The 20,920-nt window shown below is 45.3% G+C and overlaps 1 protein-coding gene across 1 annotated transcript; it reads left to right on the plus strand.

The window, feature by feature from the left end:
• Positions 1–5,763: 5,763 nt before the first annotated feature.
• On the plus strand, positions 5,764–20,755 carry l3mbtl2 (L3MBTL histone methyl-lysine binding protein 2). The gene is made up of 18 exons (XM_079756592.1): positions 5,764–5,775; positions 6,664–7,031; positions 7,208–7,307; positions 7,534–7,667; positions 7,766–7,847; positions 7,987–8,069; positions 9,736–9,853; positions 10,274–10,408; positions 10,932–11,020; positions 11,163–11,409; positions 11,596–11,654; positions 13,063–13,167; positions 13,279–13,426; positions 14,114–14,196; positions 14,607–14,850; positions 16,149–16,211; positions 19,287–19,472; positions 19,839–20,755. Exons 2-18 carry the CDS (start codon positions 6,687–6,689, stop codon positions 20,090–20,092), a joined length of 2,475 nt encoding a protein of 824 aa, XP_079612718.1. The 5' UTR covers positions 5,764–5,775; positions 6,664–6,686; the 3' UTR covers positions 20,093–20,755.
• The last annotated feature ends 165 nt before the right edge of the window (positions 20,756–20,920 follow it).

A 20,920-nucleotide genomic window follows, 5' to 3' on the forward strand; every position in this document is an offset into this window, starting at 1 on the left:
TCCGTCGTTTCAGCCTCCGTGAGCGGAGTCTATGTGAAAATAATGTCGGGCGAGAAAAGGCTGGTTTGACTGCGAAGTGATGGTGTGCTGCTGGTGGTAGAGGGTGAAGATGCAAAAAAAAATAAAGCATTCAAATGTGCAGCTGGAATGGTGGATGCAAAAAAACGCACATTCGCCAGTCGAATTGTAAACAATGTTAATAACAGAATATTAACGAGTTAACGAAGAACAATTCAAAAGCGAACATGTATTCGCTACACAACTATGAAACAAACTGGAACAAGTTCCATGTTGAATTGAATGTTACATTCCAACTGCTGCTTAATAACCAATATTACAGTAATTACACTTCTCCTGCTGCTGATATTAAACAGGAACTTTGTCACCAGTGGATCTGAAATGTAATGTCATGTCAATACCAGAAACAGACATTCCTTTACTTGAAAGATGTTCTCAATGAAGGTCTATGTAGCTGCAAGTGTTGGTATAATCTTCCACAACTATGATCGTTTTTAAAATGTGTTTATTAGTTCACGGCCTATGTGTTCACCCTTGCCCACATCATACAGTGATGCATTCGTATTCAAGAGTGATACGATTGAGTCGTTGTGGGGTGTTATTTTAGATAAAGGTTGTAGAATACATAGGCCCCAGACCTCTGAGGGCAAAACCTGAAATGGAATTAAGTCTATTCAAATGTCACATTGTCCAATGGGTGAAAGAACGATTTTCAAATAGAATATGGTTATTATGCTCTTGAGTCACATCATGAACATGGTCAGTTGGCCTAAAGCTTATTCCAAGGGCCAATAAGGTTTGCATTTGCATTCTGCGTTCAAATGTCTACTACTCATGGATTATTCATTATTTTAAAAAAATAATCTATATTCGTAATCGTTATTACAGTCCGATACTACTTCTGTGACACCTAAATGTATCTTTGTTCAGAGAGCAATTTTCCCTTGGAAATATAAAATATGAAAAGTGTAACAACAGCCTTCACAAAGGATTTTCTGCCCCACTGCATTACTTTTAATAAGCAGTGTCATGCTGAGCGGTATTCTAATGTATAATTAAATAGTACGCTCATTTTATGTTTTTGAAAAACCAATGGCTGCATTAAGAAATGTCTTAAAAGTTTTTAGTTTTTCCCTCAACACACTGGGGTTTCTTGCTTTGAGAAGATGAAGGAAAAAAATAAGTAGCCATTTTATGATTAAAATATCATCACATTGCTTTGATTACGTATTTTATTTACCTTCAATTTTGTAATACTGTAAACACAGATACATAGCATGTATAACAAATGTTTTTATTTCTTTACCACCTTCAGCAGAATACTGAGCTGAAAATTTTTAACTTTATGAGAGACTAAAATCAGAATGTTGCTTTGTTTAAAATAATTACATTGTGGCAAGAATATGAGAATATATTTTTGGCAGTGTTCGGTTCCCGTATGGCTCTGGGGTAAGAGCTGTTTGTGAGTGGATGGGCCTGAAGCATCTCCCAGAGTATAGCAGGTAAAACAAATAGTGTCCAGGATGGGATGTTTTTTTCAGTATGTTGGCTGCTCTACTTAGGCTGCGAGAGCTGAATAAGTCCTCTAAAGATGGCAATGCGCAGCTAATGATCTTCTGGGAGGTATTGATGACCCTCTGAAGGGCTCTCCTGGCGGAGCAGCTGGGAAACCCTGTAGGGATACAGTGCGCCTGCATACTCTGGAGCAGCGGTAGAAGGACACCAGCAGCTTTTCCTGCAGATTGGTTTCCCTGAGGGTCCTTGTGAAGTGGAGTTGCCTTTGTGACTGCTTGACCACTTTTTGTTGTTGATAGTCCAGGACAGATCTTCAGTAATGTCCATGAGAGATCTTAGTCCAGGAGAGACCTTCAGTAATGTGCATCCCAGAAACCTAGAGGCAGGGACCCTTTCCCCACACCCTCTCTGCCTGTTCTTCCAGAAGTCTATTATGAGTAATTTTGTTTTTGAGGAGCTCAGGAGGATACTGTTCTCTGAACACCACGCTGTCAGTCTATGGACTTCATCCCTATGGGCTGTCTAGTCTCGTCCTGAGATAAGTCCAACCACAGTTTTGTGATTCACAAACTCAATGGTGTTGGTGGAATGGGTGGGGCCACAGCCATGGGTGTAGAGGATGGGGCTCAACACACAACCCTATGGGGAGGTTTGGTCTGAAAGTCCTTGATCCAGTGGAAGATGGGTTGGGAAAGTCCTGAGTCAGTAAGTTTAGTAACCATTCTGCCCAGGATGTTGGTGTTAAAGGCAGAGCTAAAGTCAATTAAAAGTATCCTCACAAGGGGGGGGCTTTGATGCAGGACCAGCTCCTTCTAAGCACTTCATGATGACCGGTGTCATTGCTACTGAATGGCAGTCGTTTATATGGCTGATGACAGTCTTTTTCGGCAGTGGAAGGATTGTGGGAGACTTCAGGCAAGGGTACCGTGCACTTGGACACGGAATGGTGAAGATCTTTGTGAAGACCTCAGAGAACTGGTTTTCGAATTCCTTGAGTACCCTTCCAGTCATACCATCAGGGCAGGCATCTTTCCTCGGATCCCCTGCTCGAGCACACGCCTCACATCATGTTCCTGCACAGGGAGGATGTGGCTTTTAGGGGCTGGTGAAGGTGTACTTGGTGAAAAAACTCTGACGTTTCTGTTCTAGCAAGGACGTCGCCGTTGAAAGTCGTGCGGTTGCTTGTCTTGTAGTTGGTGATGTGCTTGATACCCTGCTACCCTGCTACATAATAAATATATTATGTGTTATGTTATGTTAATGTTATGTTAAGGCGAACCCCCAGCTGGGTCACCTTGGTGAGGGTGTCTGATGTTGAAAGACCCGAATCACCCAATATCCAGAAACACCGAAAGCCCCAGGTTACATCACACATTATGTGTCCCAGCACATCTGTAGGATGAATCTATAATCTACAAAGCTTGCCTTGCCAGTACTGCGTGAGCAAGATTGTAGTAACCAAAACAAAGAAGGGGGTGTAACCCTGTCTCTAGGCTATGACAGCTTTCATAGTTAGCTATGCTTCCGAGAGTTAGCCATGTCGAGAGACACCAGGTCACGCTATACAATGAACCATAGGGCCACCAAGTACACCAGCTGCACTACCCAGAGAAAGACCATGAGCTTGAACCCCACATGGCCCTCAAAAGCCTACAACCTCCAACAGTTGAGTTCTCCACGAGGAAGCCCAGCTGGATGAAGATTCAGGAGGTGGACGAAGGAGCCAGGTTACCCTCTGGCATGGGCCCCAGTGGAGTACACTGTGTATTGAGTTACCAACCATTGGAGGTGTGCTGAAGGTGTTTGGATTCCCAAGGAAGAGAACTCTTGGAACAATTCTTGATCAGTTCAGAGCCATCTCACTGCGAAGTATAGAATGCAAGATATGTCTTTAGTATCGTGTCACAATGACTAACAGAAGTGTGAGATCGCTGGAGCGCCTGGCTCTTTGGAACACACTGGTTCACACAACTCATCAGGGAGGCAAGCAAAGAAAAGGGACAACCGAGTGTGTTGTGGCTTGACCTTGCAAATGCGTACGGATCTATGCCACACAAACTCATGTGGTTGCCCTACATCTACATCACATTTCAAGCTAAATCAAGGGCCTTTTTCTGGACTATTACGGTGACTTGAGGCTTATAGTCAATGCTGGGTCTGGCACATCAAACTGGCATCGGCTTGAGAAAGGCATAGCAACAGACAGCATTATCTCAGCCATCCTTTTCAGCCTTGCCATGAACATGGTTGGTTGTCAGCAGAGGTAGAATGCAGGGGCCCTTTTTTCAAGACTGGAGTGCGAAAGCCCCCAATAACACTATTAATGGACAATTTGACCAGACCATTTGTCACCATAACATCTGTCCCGGGCAGCACCAGGATACTCCAAGGCCAAGAGAGGCTCATCAACTGGGCAAAGATTTGTTTTAAAGAAACAAAATCAAGGTCTCTCATACTGCAGTGGTGAAAATGAGTGGACAAGTTCTGGTCCTCACTCTTCGGAGCCACCATCCCACCAGAGCCTTGGGAAGATCTTTTGAGTGAAGCCTTAAAGATGTGCTTAAATCCAGAAACCAGCAAAGTGCTCCAGGCCTGACCACCAAGGTGAACAAAACAGGCCTGCCGGGGAGGTCCAAGTCCTGGATGGACCAGTATTTCATACTACCCCGGATCCTGTGACCTCTGCTTGTGTATGTAGTGCCCATAAAGGCAGTCAAGTCCCAGAGGAGGAAGATGACCATCTAATTGTGAAGAGGGCTAGGCCTACCTCTCAGTCTGAGCAGTACTGCTCTGTATTGCACCAGTTAAATCCTGCAACTTCCGATCAGTAGCCTCAATTAAGAGTTCATTATATTAAAGACACAGGAAGCTCTCCAGTGCATAGAATCCAGTGATCCAAAAGTGGCAACCTCCGGCATTCAGGTTCAAACAGGCAGGACATGGGGCGCAGCCATATGGCTGGAGCGATTCAGTCATGGCTGAGACAGAATGCAGTGGGATCAGGAGCAACAGGTCGTGCAGGCACAGGCTACTTCCAATGAACCGGAATCTATAGGAAAGACCGCCTGGTCCCTGGCAAAAAGACTTCTGAAAGTGTAAGGTTATTGGTCCAAGCTGTCTAGGATGTCTTACCAAGTCTAGAAAACCTTCACGTCTTGGGCAAAGAAATAGACAAGGATCATACCATTTAGCAAGAAGCGAGGGGCGGGGATGCGCGTTGCGCTCAAGGGTCTGTAAATGCAATGAAAACAGTCGGCTAAAGCAATTTATTGATATGAGAAAATGTCAATTGTACTTCAGTACAAAGGATGTATTGAATAATTTAAGTGGTATAATGGCCTAAACATACAAATCATTTGGCTGAATTATAAAAGGTATAAGTGGTGATATGAAGAGCTGTTTTGGAGCCGAAAGAGCCAGCTCTTGTTGGTGAGCTGATCCAAATGATCCGGCTCACTAAAAATAACCGAAATTCCCATCACTAATATGAGTTAGATTGCCATGGTCAAACTATTTTTTGACAAACGAAAGTAATAATAGTAATAACAATATCAACAATGTATTTTATATATTTCATATTTCAAATTTTTATGAATACACATTTTACGCCCTATTTACTCCTTAATTATAACTCCTACTTACTTTGTGTAAATGTGTTAAAGCAGTGATTCCCATCACTTGACTTTTGGTGTCCGACTCAATTGTCATCAAGACCTCTCGCGGACCACCTCATGTGCAAACGTTAAAAAAAATATGTACACATGCAGTGACTGAGTAAAGAATGGCAGCGCCCCCTTAATACACAATTACTACCTCCAGAAGGCCATGGCCAGTGGGAAAGAGGAAAGAAAAAGTCATGAACGCTGCTAATGTCAACTCCCAGTGAATTTTTTAAGCAAACACAAACTAACACAAAATATCAATGGAAAACATTACAAAGTAAATCATATGATGGAATGGGCAAAGCGAAACTATTTCTGAAATAGCAAGCGATGATACTATTTACTTAACATATTAATTATACATTATAATATACATTAAAATAAATGGATTTTCAATAATCTACATCATTTTTTCAAATATTGTAAATGTGTCTATTTCAAGAAAAAAAATCCCATCTAGCATACCAACAAGGTTGGAAACAGTGCTGGGTCCCGTGCATTCCATTTCCACATGTCCAAAACATTGGCTCAGCAACAGCAACTCCCAGAGTTCCGTGCGCTAGAGGTAAACAAGACGCGGGTAGGTAAAGACATGTGCCCTTAATGTATATGTCTATTACATTAATACAAAATGTCACACAAACTGTTACTTTACGTATGAAAAGCTCAAATTAATGCACTGCAAGTGCACAATTGTCTACAAAGAAAAGGGGCTACAATAGTAAAAGCTAATAGCCATTGTATCATGTTAGCTTCACGTTACGTTTTAGCTAGCAGACTACATTTTTCCAGCTTTTGCTTGAAGTTTACGAAGACCTAACATATCATGTCAACAGTTGCAAAATAGTCACAGTGTGGCTCTGGGCTTCAATGAATGTTGGCTTTATTCATAACTTTGTCTTAGGGCGATTCCATTCTATTATTGATTACTCCAGAAAGATTAATGAATGTTATTGCCATATTATGATTAAGATTCAGTTCTTGTAATGTCATACAGTTAAGCATTTGCCTGATAAATGACTTGAATAACATTATGTATCATCATAATTATATTTAACACAACGTGGGATACCACCAATGTGTGTGACTACTAACAGAAAGGCAGTAAACAGAGAAGCGCACTCCGGTCGGGACACCTAGTAGGCATCATGGTGATTAAGTGTGCAGTTACAATTTGTAAAAATAAACGCTACAGATGGGCATCAAAAAGTTTAGACCAATTTCCAGTGCGAGATCCAGAAATGACTCAACTGTGGCTTCTTGCTGCTGGCTTGGATCTCAACCAACCAGCAGACTCTAGTGAAATGGCGAATTTGTAGCGATCATTTCAGAAAAGACAACTTCCCAAAACCCCGCAATATAAAGGACCGCACGTTACTGACAATGAAAGCTTTGCCATCCGTCTTTCCAGATGCACCAAAAGCTACTGATTCATCCAGTTACAGCTATTCCCATTCATCCATTCCAGAGCCAGCAAGCAGCTCAGACACAATGCCTGTCCAATGCGTGGCGTACGGCTGTGGGAAGACATGCGCCAACAACGTGTCACTGCACACGTTCCCCAAGGACCCCGACGACTTTCGTAAATGGGAGAAACAAGTGCAGCGCACCCGCAGCCAGTGGTCCGCCAGCGCCAGCTCCCACCTGTGCAGCGACCACTTTGGAAGAGAGTACTTTAAGCAGAGAATCCGGAACGGCGTCAGTTTACGGCCCGGGGCCATGCCCACCATCTTCATCAGACCGCCCTGTTCCTCTTGCGAGGGAAAGGGCTGCAGCAACTGCCTCCAACTGCCGCCATCCCACCAAAGAACCACCCCCGGGGACACAAACGTTTCAGTGAGTTTATACTTTTATTTTGAGATAAGATATAATCATGTCTCACTCTAAGGAGATTTGAAATTGAGAATATTAATACTCATACTGTGGTGTTTTTGTTAACATATGTAAGGATTTGTCGGGATGGATTTGTTGGTGAAGGATGTTCACCAAATAATCCCTTTGTATCATAACAGGGAGCAGTTGAAGAAGAGTTCCCGTTAATGGATGAAGAGGAAGAAAGTGATGAAGGGCAGGATTATTTGGGATCTACTGTGGACGAAGATGACCGACCAGGTGAGGTGCAATGAAAAGACTCAAGATGAGGTTTGAGGCCATAGTTATAGTAACTCCTTTATAAATATTTGAAGCATTTAATTTATAACCGATATAGAAGCTTTAGTGATATATAAAAGAATAAAATCAAAATATGATCATATGTTGCTACGGAAAGGAAATGAACCATTATCAATGTATGTGCGTCTATGCCCATGTATCTGTTGCCCACCACCCCCATCCCTAGCCATCTGTGAGCGGTGTGGCACCAAGGGGAACATCAACACCTTTTTCTCCAGGACCAAGCGCTTCTGCAGCACCTCCTGCTCACGTTCCTACTCCTCCAACTCCAAGAAGTCCTCCCTGCTGGCCCGTCTGCAGGTGAGGAGGAGCCGGCACTCTGGGATGCATGCTCTGCATGCATAAGTGAACGACAGTAGGCAGTAGGTTCACGTCCGCATCCTCCTGTGTCCACCCAGGGGAGACCGCCGTCAAAGAAAGCCCTCATTCTCGGGGTCGGGAAGCCGTTGGTAGGGAAGAGCCCCAGAACTGCACCGGATGGTGAGAGAGAACACACACACACACACACACACACACACACACACACACACACACACACACACACACACACACACACACACACACACACACACACACACACACACACATACACACTCTGACACCTTTCCTCCCTGCACAGGGACAATGCAGTCCGGTTTCGACTGGGGCGCCTACCTGGACAAAGAAACCTCCCTGGCTGCCTCGGTCTCCTGCTTCAGACATGTGAGTCCTCTTGGCAATAAGTCTGCACTGTGGGTGTGGACATAGTGCACACAAAACAACATGGAGCCTGTGTACACAGGGTGCCCAATTCATTTTTGGTATTTTGTTTTATTACACCAGAATGGAAGAATCCTACGTCAACTGATTGTTTTTCAAATGGTCAAATATATCTACCATTTGCTGGTAGCAGGTGCCCATTTTGGACCCCAGGTGCACTCAATGTCAACAGTGCAAACAAAAGTAAAATGATGACTAGAAGATTGTTGATATACAGGTATAATAACGATATATGAGGCCAAAATGCAAGAGAAAGTCCATTGTTGTGGTTTAGAATTCTTTCCGACTTCCACACAAATAAGAGAATCGTTTGTCCTTACTCATGTCTTGAGGGTGGGACTGCCAAGTCTTGAGTGTTGGCTTACTGGATGCTGCACTAGAGGAACAAGACCTTGGCACTGCAATAAAACACAAGGTGGAAAGATTTTATTGCAACGTTATAAAACAGAATTTTCATTCAGGTCATTAACATGGGTTGTCAGGAAGGGTTTATGCGGATCAGTTTAGCTAAAGGTACGGCCACACTGAACACGTTACGCGCGTTAGAGGCGTAGAAAATGGGCATTTTTGCATAGGGAACCATTGGTTTAGGCGCGTAAATGCGTTACACGCGCTAAAGCAGCGCGTTGGGCGCACCTACGTGCCCAACGCACCTATGCACTTTTTACGCTCCTACGCGTGACGCTTAGCCGCGATAGCCAATCAGCGTTGAGGTTGACCAGACGTCACTGGCAGAGAGACGGAGGACAGGCGCTCCGCAGCTCCGCAGCTCCGCAGCTGATATGGAGCACCTGTAGTTGGTGTCCTGACGGGGATCCTTGCACCAACCCGGGCTAGCAGGTCATCGAACATGGCCCCAGTCAACCGAAAATACCGCTGGAACCGGCCGTCATCCAGGCGGAGTTCCTGGAGGAGGTGGTGAAACTGACCCAGCTGTGAGCGCCTACGGAGGATGTCATGCACCCAAACACAACAACATTTGGCTTTCCTACTCTCCTCGAACTCCCACAACAAATACAGCGCAGCGATGTCGGTGATCTCAGCCATGTTTGTGGAGCAAAAGAAAAGTAGTGGGGGAAAATAAGTTTTGGGCGGGCTCATCTAGCTGCGTAGGCGCGTAAGGCGCGTTTGGCATGTTGAACCATTTTTGTGACACATAATAATCAAGCGGCAGGTTAGGCGCGTTACGCACGTAATCCTACGCGCGTAACGCGTTCATTGTGGCCAAACCTTAAGATTCCACCATTTTAAAACCCACAGTGGTTACTGGTCCATGGTCTTCTTCGGAAGAAACCCAGACATTTTTCGTACAAAAGCAAGTGAGGAAGATGATTGAAGCGTGACTTAAGTATTGCTACCCGGAGGCCTATGAGTGTTTCATTAGGTGATGCTTATACCCAAAGGGAATTTGCATGCATTCAAATGAAGCTCATTAAGTTGGGCTCGGGGTGTCTAGCTCAAGGACGCATAGGCATTGAGGATCAAACCTTTAACTTTTCGGCTTATACTACAATACTTGACACCTTGGCTGTCCTCCTCGGCCCCTGAACTGTTTAAAGCCCTGAAGGAATATAACATCTTGGCACTCAATGATGACTGTACCTCCCAGGCTCCGCTGTGTGTGCAGTGGGAGGACATTGCCGTGGGGATGAAGCTGGAGGTTCCGAACACCAACGCCGTCCTGCCCAGTAAAGTCTACTGGATTGTCAGTGTCATCCAGTTGGCAGGTGGGCCATGATGTTTGTGTTGTTGCATCAGGAGTGTTCAGAAATTCTATCAATCAGAAACGGTTTATTGGAGAGAAAATAGGCAAGGCAATCCCTGGCCTTCTCCTTTGCTGCAAAACACATACAAGACACCTCTCTCCTTGTTCCAAACATCTCTAGAAAGTTTTTTTAATTTCCCCAACCTTTTTTGATTTTAACGTTCACAACCTTTGACCTGTTTAATAACACAGTTATAATGTGATGTGTCAAACTAGCTATACAAATACAATGAGTTTATTATTGAATGATTGTATTATTGAGTGTTGAAAGGGTTGGACCATTGGCACCTTTCACCCAAACATCCATGCATTCCATAACCCTTCACATTGAATGATGGTTGCTATTATTCTCCTGTCGATCTTCTTGCTTGCTTGCTTCCAGGATACAAAGCTCTGCTGAGGTACGAGGGCTTTGAGCACGACAGCAGCCATGATTTCTGGTGCAGTCTGGCCACTGGGGACTTGAACCCCATCGGCTGGTGCGCAATGACCAGCAAGCTGCTGGTTCCCCCCCAGGGTGAGGGGATCCGCCCTTGGGCCTTACCACTAGTGACCCAGAGGCCATGATGGTTTCCAAACGCTAGCGCGGTTGGGAAACTGAACGCTTAATACCCACCAAGCTACCAACATGGCCGCTTAGGGAATAAGCACATGTAGCTACTGGACAGCTAAATTACCCTGATATATTCAGGCTCTTTGAGGTTAAGACCCCTCTTCTGCAAGAGAGACCAGACTACAGCGTAATCACAAAGAATACATGACATTTATAGACACATTTTGTGAAGATACCTAGATTTAATTAGACTGGATTGGGTTGGAGTACACTAGATTAATAATCTATTTGAAAACGTTACTTCCATGATTAGATAATAGATTGTGCTTGCTTTAATTAGGCATGATGAGATTGTATTCAAATACATTTGATTTGCGTTGATTATATTACACTGAAGTTGATTTGATTTGATCTAAGACAAGACAAGTTAATATTGATATAGGTGAGGTTTTCTCTAATGTGTGTGTGTGTGTGTGTGTGTGTGTAGATGTGCAGCTGAAAATCCCAGACTGGAAGGAGTACCTGATGAAGAAGCTGGTGTGGGCACACACGCTGCCGGTGGACTTCTACATCAAGGTACCACGCCATACCACACGGGAGGAGGGTCTTTCTGCACATTAAGTGTATCATAGAAGACATCATAGAATCGCCCATAATGGGTGTTAAGGACTCAACATTAAAATGTATTTCCTTATCCCCCCCCCCCGACTCCGCCCAGCTGGCGGAGAGCAGCAAGTGCACCTTCAAGCCTGGCATGCGGGTTGAGGTGGTGGACCCCCGGCACATCAGCCGGACCCGCGTGGCGGTGGTGGACCAGGTGATCGGGGGCCGCCTGCGCCTGCTGTACGAGGACCTGAGCGACGCCCCGCCCAACACCGTGGTGGACTTCTGGTGCCACATGCGCAGTCCGCTGCTCCACCCCATCGGCTGGTCCAGCAGAGTGGGACACGCTGTCAAGGCCCCCGGTAAGGTTTGCTAACGTCGGAAAAATAATGTCTAGCATAATATCCTCATGATCTTGTTAAATTGTCTTGGTATTCGGCCATAAGTGCCTCACTGTTTGGCATTGGAACAGGGATCTTTTATCCAGTGTTACTCTTCGATGCTTTGTTGGGCGTATCTTTGTAAGACAAAGAGTTCTGTTGATGTAGGCAAGGAGACTCTGAGTCGCAGGGGCCACTATGACGGATCCCGGTTGAACTTCAAAAGGGTGAGTCTGACTGTCCACACCACATCTTGCCTGTTCATAGTTTCAGTTTTGATCTGAATACTCACGTCCTGGCACCATTAGAGGTTGGTACACTGAGATTGATTTTGATAGCATAATAAACCAAATATAAAATGGTTCCTTCCGTCTTATCTGGTCGAGCAAGGCATTAACGTGGCCGGGGTTAGGGTTTGATTCCTACTGCTTTTATAGGAACTGGGATTAGAAGACACAAAATGACACGCTATGAAATCAATCTTTCAATGCCAATACAATATTTAGTGAGATTCTATAAATATATTGCAATTGTGTAACTTTTTTGATATGATGTTCTGATTGCTTTTTGTGAAATGTTATGTTTTGTTTTGTTTGACCTATCAGTTCTACAGGCCCGTCTGTTGTCCTCCGTTGATTTTTAAGCAAATGTTCCCATTAGGGATAGGCATTTGAAGGCATATCAATATTCGAATATTCACTAATTTTGTTTTCGAGGAACCGGTTAACCGAGCTATGAAAAAGAAAAAATGTAGCGCACTCATAATGTAGACTGAAGTTCTTTCGTGATCTGGCCTTCACTAAAAAAATGTATTTGTTTTCCATCTATTAGTCAAATAAATTAGGAAATCAAATCCAATTTGTTCAATTTATTGAGCATTTTAGAAGGAAAAAAACACTCAAAATCAGTATGACGAAACCATAATTTTTAACAAGACACTGAATGAACAGTATTGATTACTTAAGGCACAAACTGAAATTAGATTAAAGTAAATATAAGGCACAAACTGAATAGATTCAAGTAACTGAAGCACAACAGCAAAAAGTATAAGAAGGTACTGATGGGCTTGGATATCAACTGAACTGCACTTGCAGTGCATGGGCCTGCCTCGCATTACGCATGATGCGCATATAACAGAACATCAACAAAAATATATTATGTGTAAGACGGAAATACAGTATGTCTAAAACATTTCCAGTTAACATAACACATAAGCCCACCTACTAATGCATCACTCATTGTTGTTCAAAAAAATGAGTGTGTGTACATGCTTTGGGGATAGGCCGGTGCGGAGGTGATTTACAATCAAGCCCACCGTGGAAAAAACTCTCTCCGCTGAAACGGAGGTTGCCGGTATAGCCAAGTATTCCAAGTATTAAATAGCATTAGTATACACGTTTAATGAACAATGTGTAGTTAATATAGCTAATGAATATATTTAATTAACTTTAGGCAAAAATGTAAAAAAATCCGCTACAGCTAAAGTCGAATACCCACGTAATTTTGAATAATCGAATATTTGAATAACCGTGCCCATCCCTAGTTGCCGTACACATTTTGGAAGCAAAGAATCCTACTTCTTGGATAGTTCCCCCATCCATACAATGTTGCTCAGAGTTGACCTTTGACCCTCAGCCCAGGACGGTGTTCATGGAGGGAGGGTTCTTTGAAGTGGGGATGAAAATGGAAGCCATTGACCCTCTCAACCTAGGAAACATCTGTGTAGCCACCGTCCACAAGGTAACACTGTTTTACCTCTCTTTTTGATGCAGATGACGTAATCTAGACAATACAAACAATGGAGGAAACGTGTGTGTGTGTATGTGTGTGTGTGTGTGTGCCTGATGACAGATCCTATTGGACGGCTACCTGATGGTCGGTATCGATGGCGCGGCGCCCGTCAATGACGCCGACCACTTCTGTTACCACGCCTCTTCTCACGCCATCCTGCCCACAGGCTTCTGTGAGAAGAACAACATTCCCCTCACCGTACCTCCAGGTAGGCTCACCTCCACACACCTCCCCAAACACACACCTCCACACGCCTTCACACAACACACCTCCACACACCTCCCCAAACACACACCTCCACACGCCTTCACACAACACACCTCCACACACCTACCCAAACACACGCCTCCACACGCCTCCCCAAACACACACCTCCACACGCCTTCACACAACACACCTCCACACACAACTCCACGAACCTCAACACACACCTCTTCTCAACCCGTGTCTCTCCATCCGTTATTCTACTGGTTCTGTTACTGGTTCTACTGGCTGATATGTTTAGCTATGTAAAGATGTTTGTGATTCACAAAGCGACCTGCAGTGAATTCAGATACAGGTCATTAAGGAGAAGGTAATGGTTGAGCATCTTGCTCTTGAGGATACCTACTGGTTAGGCTACACGGGAATCGAACCCAGTGCCGTTCGGTCGGGTGTCGAACACCCTAGACAATATCCCTGTCTCTTAACAATCTGATTGGTTTGCTGTTTTTCAAATCAATGAGAAGGAGTGGGCTGCCATCAATTGTTTATAATAATATTCCTATATCAGCATGAAGTACAAACTGTAAATAGCTGTGGTTTAAAGTGCCTGCCAAATGACTGTAGGTAGAAAAAGAGACATTTTTGGTATTTACCAATACTGGAACCCTAACGCAGTCCTCTCCCCTGTCAGGCTACGACCCTGACACCTTTGTGTGGGAGGACTATCTTCAGGAGAAACAAGCCGTCCATGCTCCAGCCAGGCTCTTCAATACGGTACAACAAGAAGCTTGTTGTAGGCCCCTACACACCCACCAGGTGTGAGGCTGATTGGTCCTCAAGATCCGTGTCAGGATCGATGCCACCAGTGACATCACAAGTGGGGGAGTGTGTCCACCCAGATGTATGGTGGATTAGATCAACTCCCCTGGTCCCATCCCTGAATCATCAGTCTCACACCTGGTCACACAACAAGCGCCCCTTAACACATGTCTGGCCAGCATTGATACGCGTTGGCCACTTCACTGACTTGTGTGTGTGGTTTCTGTGTGTGTGTGTCTGTGTCACCTCACCTCTGCGTGCTTGTGTGTGTGTGTGTGTGTGTCTGTGCGCTTGTGTGCCTGCGTGTGTGTGTGTGTCTGTGTGTGCCTGCGTGTGTGTGTATGTGTGTGTGTGTGCTCGTGCAGGACTACCTGGGGCACGGCTTCTCCCCCAACATGAAGCTGGAGGCGGTGGACCTGATTGAGCCGCGGCTGGTGTGCGTGGCCACGGTGCGGCGCCACGTGGGCCGCCTGCTGCTCATCCACTTCGACGGCTGGGAGGACGAGTTCGACCAGTGGGTGGACCACCAGTCCCCCGACATCTACCCCGTCGGCTGGTGTGAGCTCAGCGGCTACAGCCTCCAGGCCCCGCCCCTGCCCGGTGGACCAGGTAAGACGGGTGTAGGAAACACCCAGGGACTCTAGGGCCCTGATCCAGACACGGTGTGCTGTATTTGTGCTTATTTTCTGTGTGATAGGATTTATATGCCTGTAGCGAGGGGGTTAAGAGAGGGGACGACATGTAATGTGGCGTAGCATTGCACGTTAAGAGAGGGCACGGCATGTAGCGTAGCAAAGCAGGTTGGGAGAGCGGACAACATGTAGCGCAGCATAGGGAACTTAGAGAGGGAACGACATGTAGCACAGGATGGTATTTTTACCATTTAGCAACCAACACCTTGGAGTGTAGGCACCACACTTATGTCTGGTATTATCAGTGTTTGTAATAACGCTGTTTAAAATAACGCCGTTATTTTTTCAGTAACGGGGTAATCTAACTAATTACTGTTTCCGTCGTTACAACGCCGTTACCGTTACTGTGTGTTAAATGTGGTGCGTTACTATGAATTGATTGAATAAACTGCGTAATCCGAACGCACCCCTGGCTCCAAACACAAACTGCTAGTGAGGAGACCAGGTGGGTTAACAGCGAGATAAGCGATTACGATTGGCTAAGGCAGAGACATGTTTCATGGTAGCCAATCGGCGCCAGTGTTTTTACACACAAGCCAGGACACGCGCGCCACACACACACGCGCAATTGCACACACCAAACAGATTCGATGAAGCAGCAGAAATGGCGAGTCCGGAGCAATCCAATGAAAAGTTGGCATTTTCTGTAGTATTCGACAGATGTTCCACAGCCTTTGCAACTAAGCAAATTAAAATTCAGTTGGAAGTATACCAGGGCCTTGAATGGGCATTTCAACCATTTAACACATTAAGGCCAAGTGAAAACTGCACAGAAAAATCCAAATTCTTTGACATATAGCAACTTTCTTTTACAGTAACGCAAATAGTTACTTTCCCTGGTAACTAGTTACTTTTATTAGAGTAATTCAGTTGCTAACTAATTACTTTTTTAAAGTAACGTTCCCAACACTGGGTATTATGTTTATTTTTATTTAATAAATATTTAATGGTAGCGACAACCAAAATCATCAATCATTGTCATTTTATTATTGAGTGTTCATTACATTTTATGTGTACATAGAAGGTGTACATTTGTGTATCTGGGTTGGAATCTATTACTTACACTTTTTCTTGCGATATGTTCCACCTGCACGTTTTCGTCATTTCATTTCATTATGAAAAAAAAAATGAAATCATCCAGCCATTCAATATCACTTAGTGTCTAGTGACTATTGAGACACACAACAGACAGCTCTGTGCAATTCCTTCTCACAGAGTCTTTTGAAAACCTGTCGGCACGCCCAAAGAGAGTCAAGTCCTTTCAGTATGGGAGAAAAAGTAAGTCCCGTCGCTCATCAGTGTGCTTCCTTCCCCTCTAACTACTAGGAGTGGTAGGAGATGGTTGTTACTTACAGTTGGCTTGTTACAAATTACCATGCCCTGGTTGCTTGTAAGCAAATGTCAGCTTATAACTGTTACTCACTGTTATAATTTTAACTCACTGTTTGCTTATGACAGACTGTTGATTTTGAGTGGACTGTTTAATTATAATTGGTTGTTAACTTTGAGTGGACTGTTTGATAATAATGGACTGTTGACTTGTAGTGGACTGTTTGATTATAATAGACTGTGGACTTTGAGTGGACTGTTTGATTATAATAGACTGACTTTGAGTGGACTATTTGATTATAATGGACTGTTGGCTTTGAGTGGACTGTTTAATTATAATGGACTGTTGACTTGTAGTGGGCTGTTTACTTATTACTGACTGTTTGTTAATAACAGACTGTTTGTCTTGGCAACTCTTCACTGGTTGCGGGCAAACTTATTGATTTCAAGGGCCAGGGGGAAGTGACCCAATGCTGACACATTCAAAACCTACCCCGTCTCTCAGGGTTGTCTGTTCAGAGCCTTCGTCCACCAGCTGTTGTTGTTAATCAGTGCGCTGTATAAAAGGCTTGAGCTTGAAGGTAGGCTCGGTTGGTGTTACATTTACATTTAGCAGACGCTTTTATCCAAAGCGACTTACAATAAGTGCATTTGTTACAATAAGTACATTTGTCATAAGAAGTGAAACAATATATCGCTGTCGGGACAGTAAAGACGTTCATAGAACCAAGTGCAAGTATTACAATCGCTAGGCTAACTCATTCACCGTGTAAATCAGCGATAGCAGCTACTGTAGATGCTACACAATTAAGTACCTTGAATAAGTGCAATGTACAAGTGCCAGGACGTACAACATTCAATGGTGGCTGTGCATTGGTTTCTATGCAGAGTCGAGATGAACTCTGAACAGGTGAGTTTTGAGTCTTTTGCGGAAGCTGGTGAGCGACTCTGCGGTCCTGACATCGGTAGGGAGCTCGTTCCACCACTGAGGTCCCAAAACAGAGAAAAGTTGTGACTTTGCTGATCGACCTTTGCTTTCTCTTAGCGATGGCGGTACCAGACGTCCAGCTGAGGTAGTTGAGCGGAGGGATCGAGCTGGGGTGTGTGGCTTTACTAATGCTTGGAGGTAGGCAGGGGCAGTTCCATCGACTGCCTTGTTTGCCAGTACCATCATCTTGAATCTGATGCGAGCTATTACAGGGAGCCAGTGGAGGTCTCGGAAGAGGGGGGTTACATGGGAGAACTTTGGTAGGTTGAACACGAGGCGCGCTGCCGCATTCTGGATGCGCTGCAAGGGTTTAATCGCAGAGGCAGGGAGTCCAGCCAGGAGCGAGTTGCAGTAGTCGAGGCGGGAGATGACCAGTGATTGGACTAGAAGCTGAGCTGCTTCCCTTGTGAGGAAGGGCCGGATCCTGTGGATGTTGTAAAGTGCAAATCTGCAGGACCGGGCCACCGCAGTGATGTTTGCGGTGCAGCACAACTGATTGTCCAACACTACACCAAGGTTTTTGGCAGTTGGAGAAGGAGATACAGTGATGTTCTCAACAGTGACCAGTAAGTCCATGTGTGGGCAATCTTTCCCTGGTATTAGGAGGAGCTCAGTCTTGTTGAGGTTAAGCCTCAGGTGATGGGCAGTTGTCCAGGTGCTGACTTCTGCCAGACATTCAGATATGCGTGTTGCGATTCATCAGGTAGGACGTGAACCAGGAAAGGGCAGATTCAGCTATGCCAAGCTCGGCGAGAGTGGCGAGGAGGATCTGGTGGTTCACAGTGTCAAATGCTGCAGACAAGTCAAGGAGAATGAGAACCGATGAGAGGGACGAGGCTCTGGCCGCCCGGAGGGACTCAGTCACCGCGAGGAGAGCCGTCTCAGTGGAGTGTGCTTTTTTGAAGCCTGACTGGTGAGGGTCAAGCAGCTTGCTAGATGAGAGATAGGAGGACAGTTGGTTAGCGACGGCACGTTCCAATGTTTTAGAGAGGAATGAAAGAAGAGATACCGGTCTGTAATTCTGGATGTCAGTGGTATCGAGCGTTGGTTTTTTAAGGAGAGGCTTTATTCTGGCAGTCTTGAAAGACGTTGGAACAATGCCAGAAGTGAGGGAGGAGTTAATAAGTGTGGTTAGAAATGGCAGGATGTCGTTTGACACAGCCTGGAGGAGGGAGGAAGGGATAGTGTCAAGTGGGCAGGTGGTGGCATGGTTAGATGTTATAATTCTGTTGACCTCGTCTGAGGTGAGAGGGATGAATTGGGTAAAGACAGAGGTGGGGGTCGGGGGAGGGAGGATGGTGGCAGTGATAAAAGAGGAGCTAATGTCCTTTACTTTCTGGGTAAAGTAGCTAACAAAGTCATCAGCAGTGAGGCAGGAAGGAGGAGGAGGAGGGGAGGGAGGGTTGAGGAGGGAAGAGAACAAGGAAAACAGTTTCCTGGGGTTTGAGGCGGAGGAGTTAATTTTGGTCCGGTAGAAGGCAGATTTGGCTGTTGACACAGTGGAGGTGAAACCTGAAAGAAGAAGGAGATAGTGAGATAGATCATTAGGACAGTCTGATTTCTTCCATTTCCTCTCAGCTGCCCGCAACTCTGCTCTTTGGGTTTGTCAGCTTCCTAACTTTGCTAAATAGGCAGCCTTAGCTCCTCCCAGTCAATCAAGCCTATTGTTCACACCTTGTGACCGAAACTACACTCAACGACCTTACTATCAACAACAACACAGCAAAAACCAACACTGCAGGTACTAGGGTTAAAGTTAGTACAACCAATTGAAATGCAATTAGCTCTGCCCAGTCAATCAAGCCTATTGTTCACACCTTGTGACCGAAACTACACTCAACGACCTTACTATCAACAACAACACAGCAAAAACCAACACTGCAGGTACTAGGGTTAAAGTTAGTACAACCAATTGCAATGCCAAACACTATAATTCTTAGTTTCAACACTCACCCCAGCTAGATATGAGACGACCTTCTTAAAGACAAAATGTAATGTTACACATGTCCCTGTGCTCCTCCTCTCCTCCCCCAAAGGGAAGAAGCTTTCCAAGAGGAGACTCAGCCAGGGGGGGGGCCCGCCGTCCTCCGAAGACACCAGCGGGGCTTCGGGTCCCCATCCCTCCATCTGTAGCCCCCCTGACCCCTCCGCTCCCTCTGAACCTGCCCAGGACCAGAACCTGGGCCTCATCCAGCCCAAGACGGAGCCTGAGGAGCATGAGAGTGAGTGGGCCCATTCAGAACATCCATCATTACATCGGATCACATTCACTCGTCCCATGGATATATCTTAGTTTGAGACGCAGTGGGAACAGCCTGACTGTCGCTGAATAAAATATACAAAATATATATAAAACATAGCTGAGTGTGTCTTGGTTGTCTGGAATGTACGGTGTATGGGACTCATGAGTGCATTATGAATTGTTTGACCCTTATTCTATTTCATTTGATATTTCACCTGGGTCAAACAAAATGGGACTTGACCCTAAATTTCTGCATCCTGCACGTATGCAAAAACCAACATATAGCATACATGCAGAACGCATTCATACACATGCTGACGGCTGTGATTCCACTCTGTCGCTGCAGTCATCGCGGTCCAGGTGAAGGTGGAGGAGATAGAAATGGAGACTCCCATTGGGCCTCCGGAAAACGCCATCGAAGCCGTCACCGTCAAGCAGGAGAGGGTGGGAGAGGAGCAGGACAACCAAGGCCGGAGTCAGCCCGACCCGCAGCAGGGCACCGGGCAGGCAGCGCGGCCGAGGGGGCTGGAGCCCAGCGGGGGAGCGGCCGGCGGAGCAGAGCCTGAGGACACCAGGCCCGGAGACCAGGGGCCGGGGTGAAGACGCCGCCGCACGCCCAGCTCAAGGGCACTTCCGGGGCAGGGCACGAGGTGCCTGAGGGGAACCAGGGAGGAAGGAGTGGGACGGAGCAGAGGAGAGAGAGAGACCCACAGGATATGACTCAAGACAGGACACAGGATCGGACGATGGAAGAGGCGTGGATGGGATGATGTAATGCAAGAAGGCCACGAAACTATACAACACTAGATGTGACTCATCAGGTCCTTAAAGTTGTTCATAAAGTCCACCATTGTTCTATTGTATTTTGATTTATGAGCCAATTGTCAAACCATCCTTACCACTCACTACCGAATAGTTTTATGACTCTTTGTTCCTTATCATTCCTTTCCCGGTACAACAGACCTCCCACAAACATCACCAGCCCTCTATTCTATCCCTCTGCTCCTACTGCAGCATTTACACACGTTTCAAATCTCGATTGCAGTTTGGTCACCAACACCGCTCTGCTTTCTCACTGGCCTTTTGCCCACTTCTCATTCTGACCGCTCTTTTTTGGACAATATGGGGGATTGCAGAAGGAAAATGTTGAGTACTTTGCAGTATTAATGTTGAGTATTCATGATAATGACACTGTAGACATTTCCATGTTCATTTGTTTTGTTTTATTATTCTTTGTTTAACAGTTATTTTCTCCTTTTGGTTTACGAGCAATCTATTGATTAAATGTAAACACTGAACCATGTGTCTGAATGTTGGATCAACAACAGGCCTTTGACACAAAGCACTCATTTTGACATTGCATAGTATACACAGGTGTAATTAATAACATTTAGGGCCCACTTTCATTAAGCTGGACCAGGGCCCTGA

The sequence above is a fragment of the Pollachius pollachius genome (genome assembly GCF_949987615.1).
Source record: "Pollachius pollachius genome assembly, chromosome: 19".
Lineage (NCBI taxonomy): Eukaryota > Metazoa > Chordata > Actinopteri > Gadiformes > Gadidae > Pollachius > Pollachius pollachius.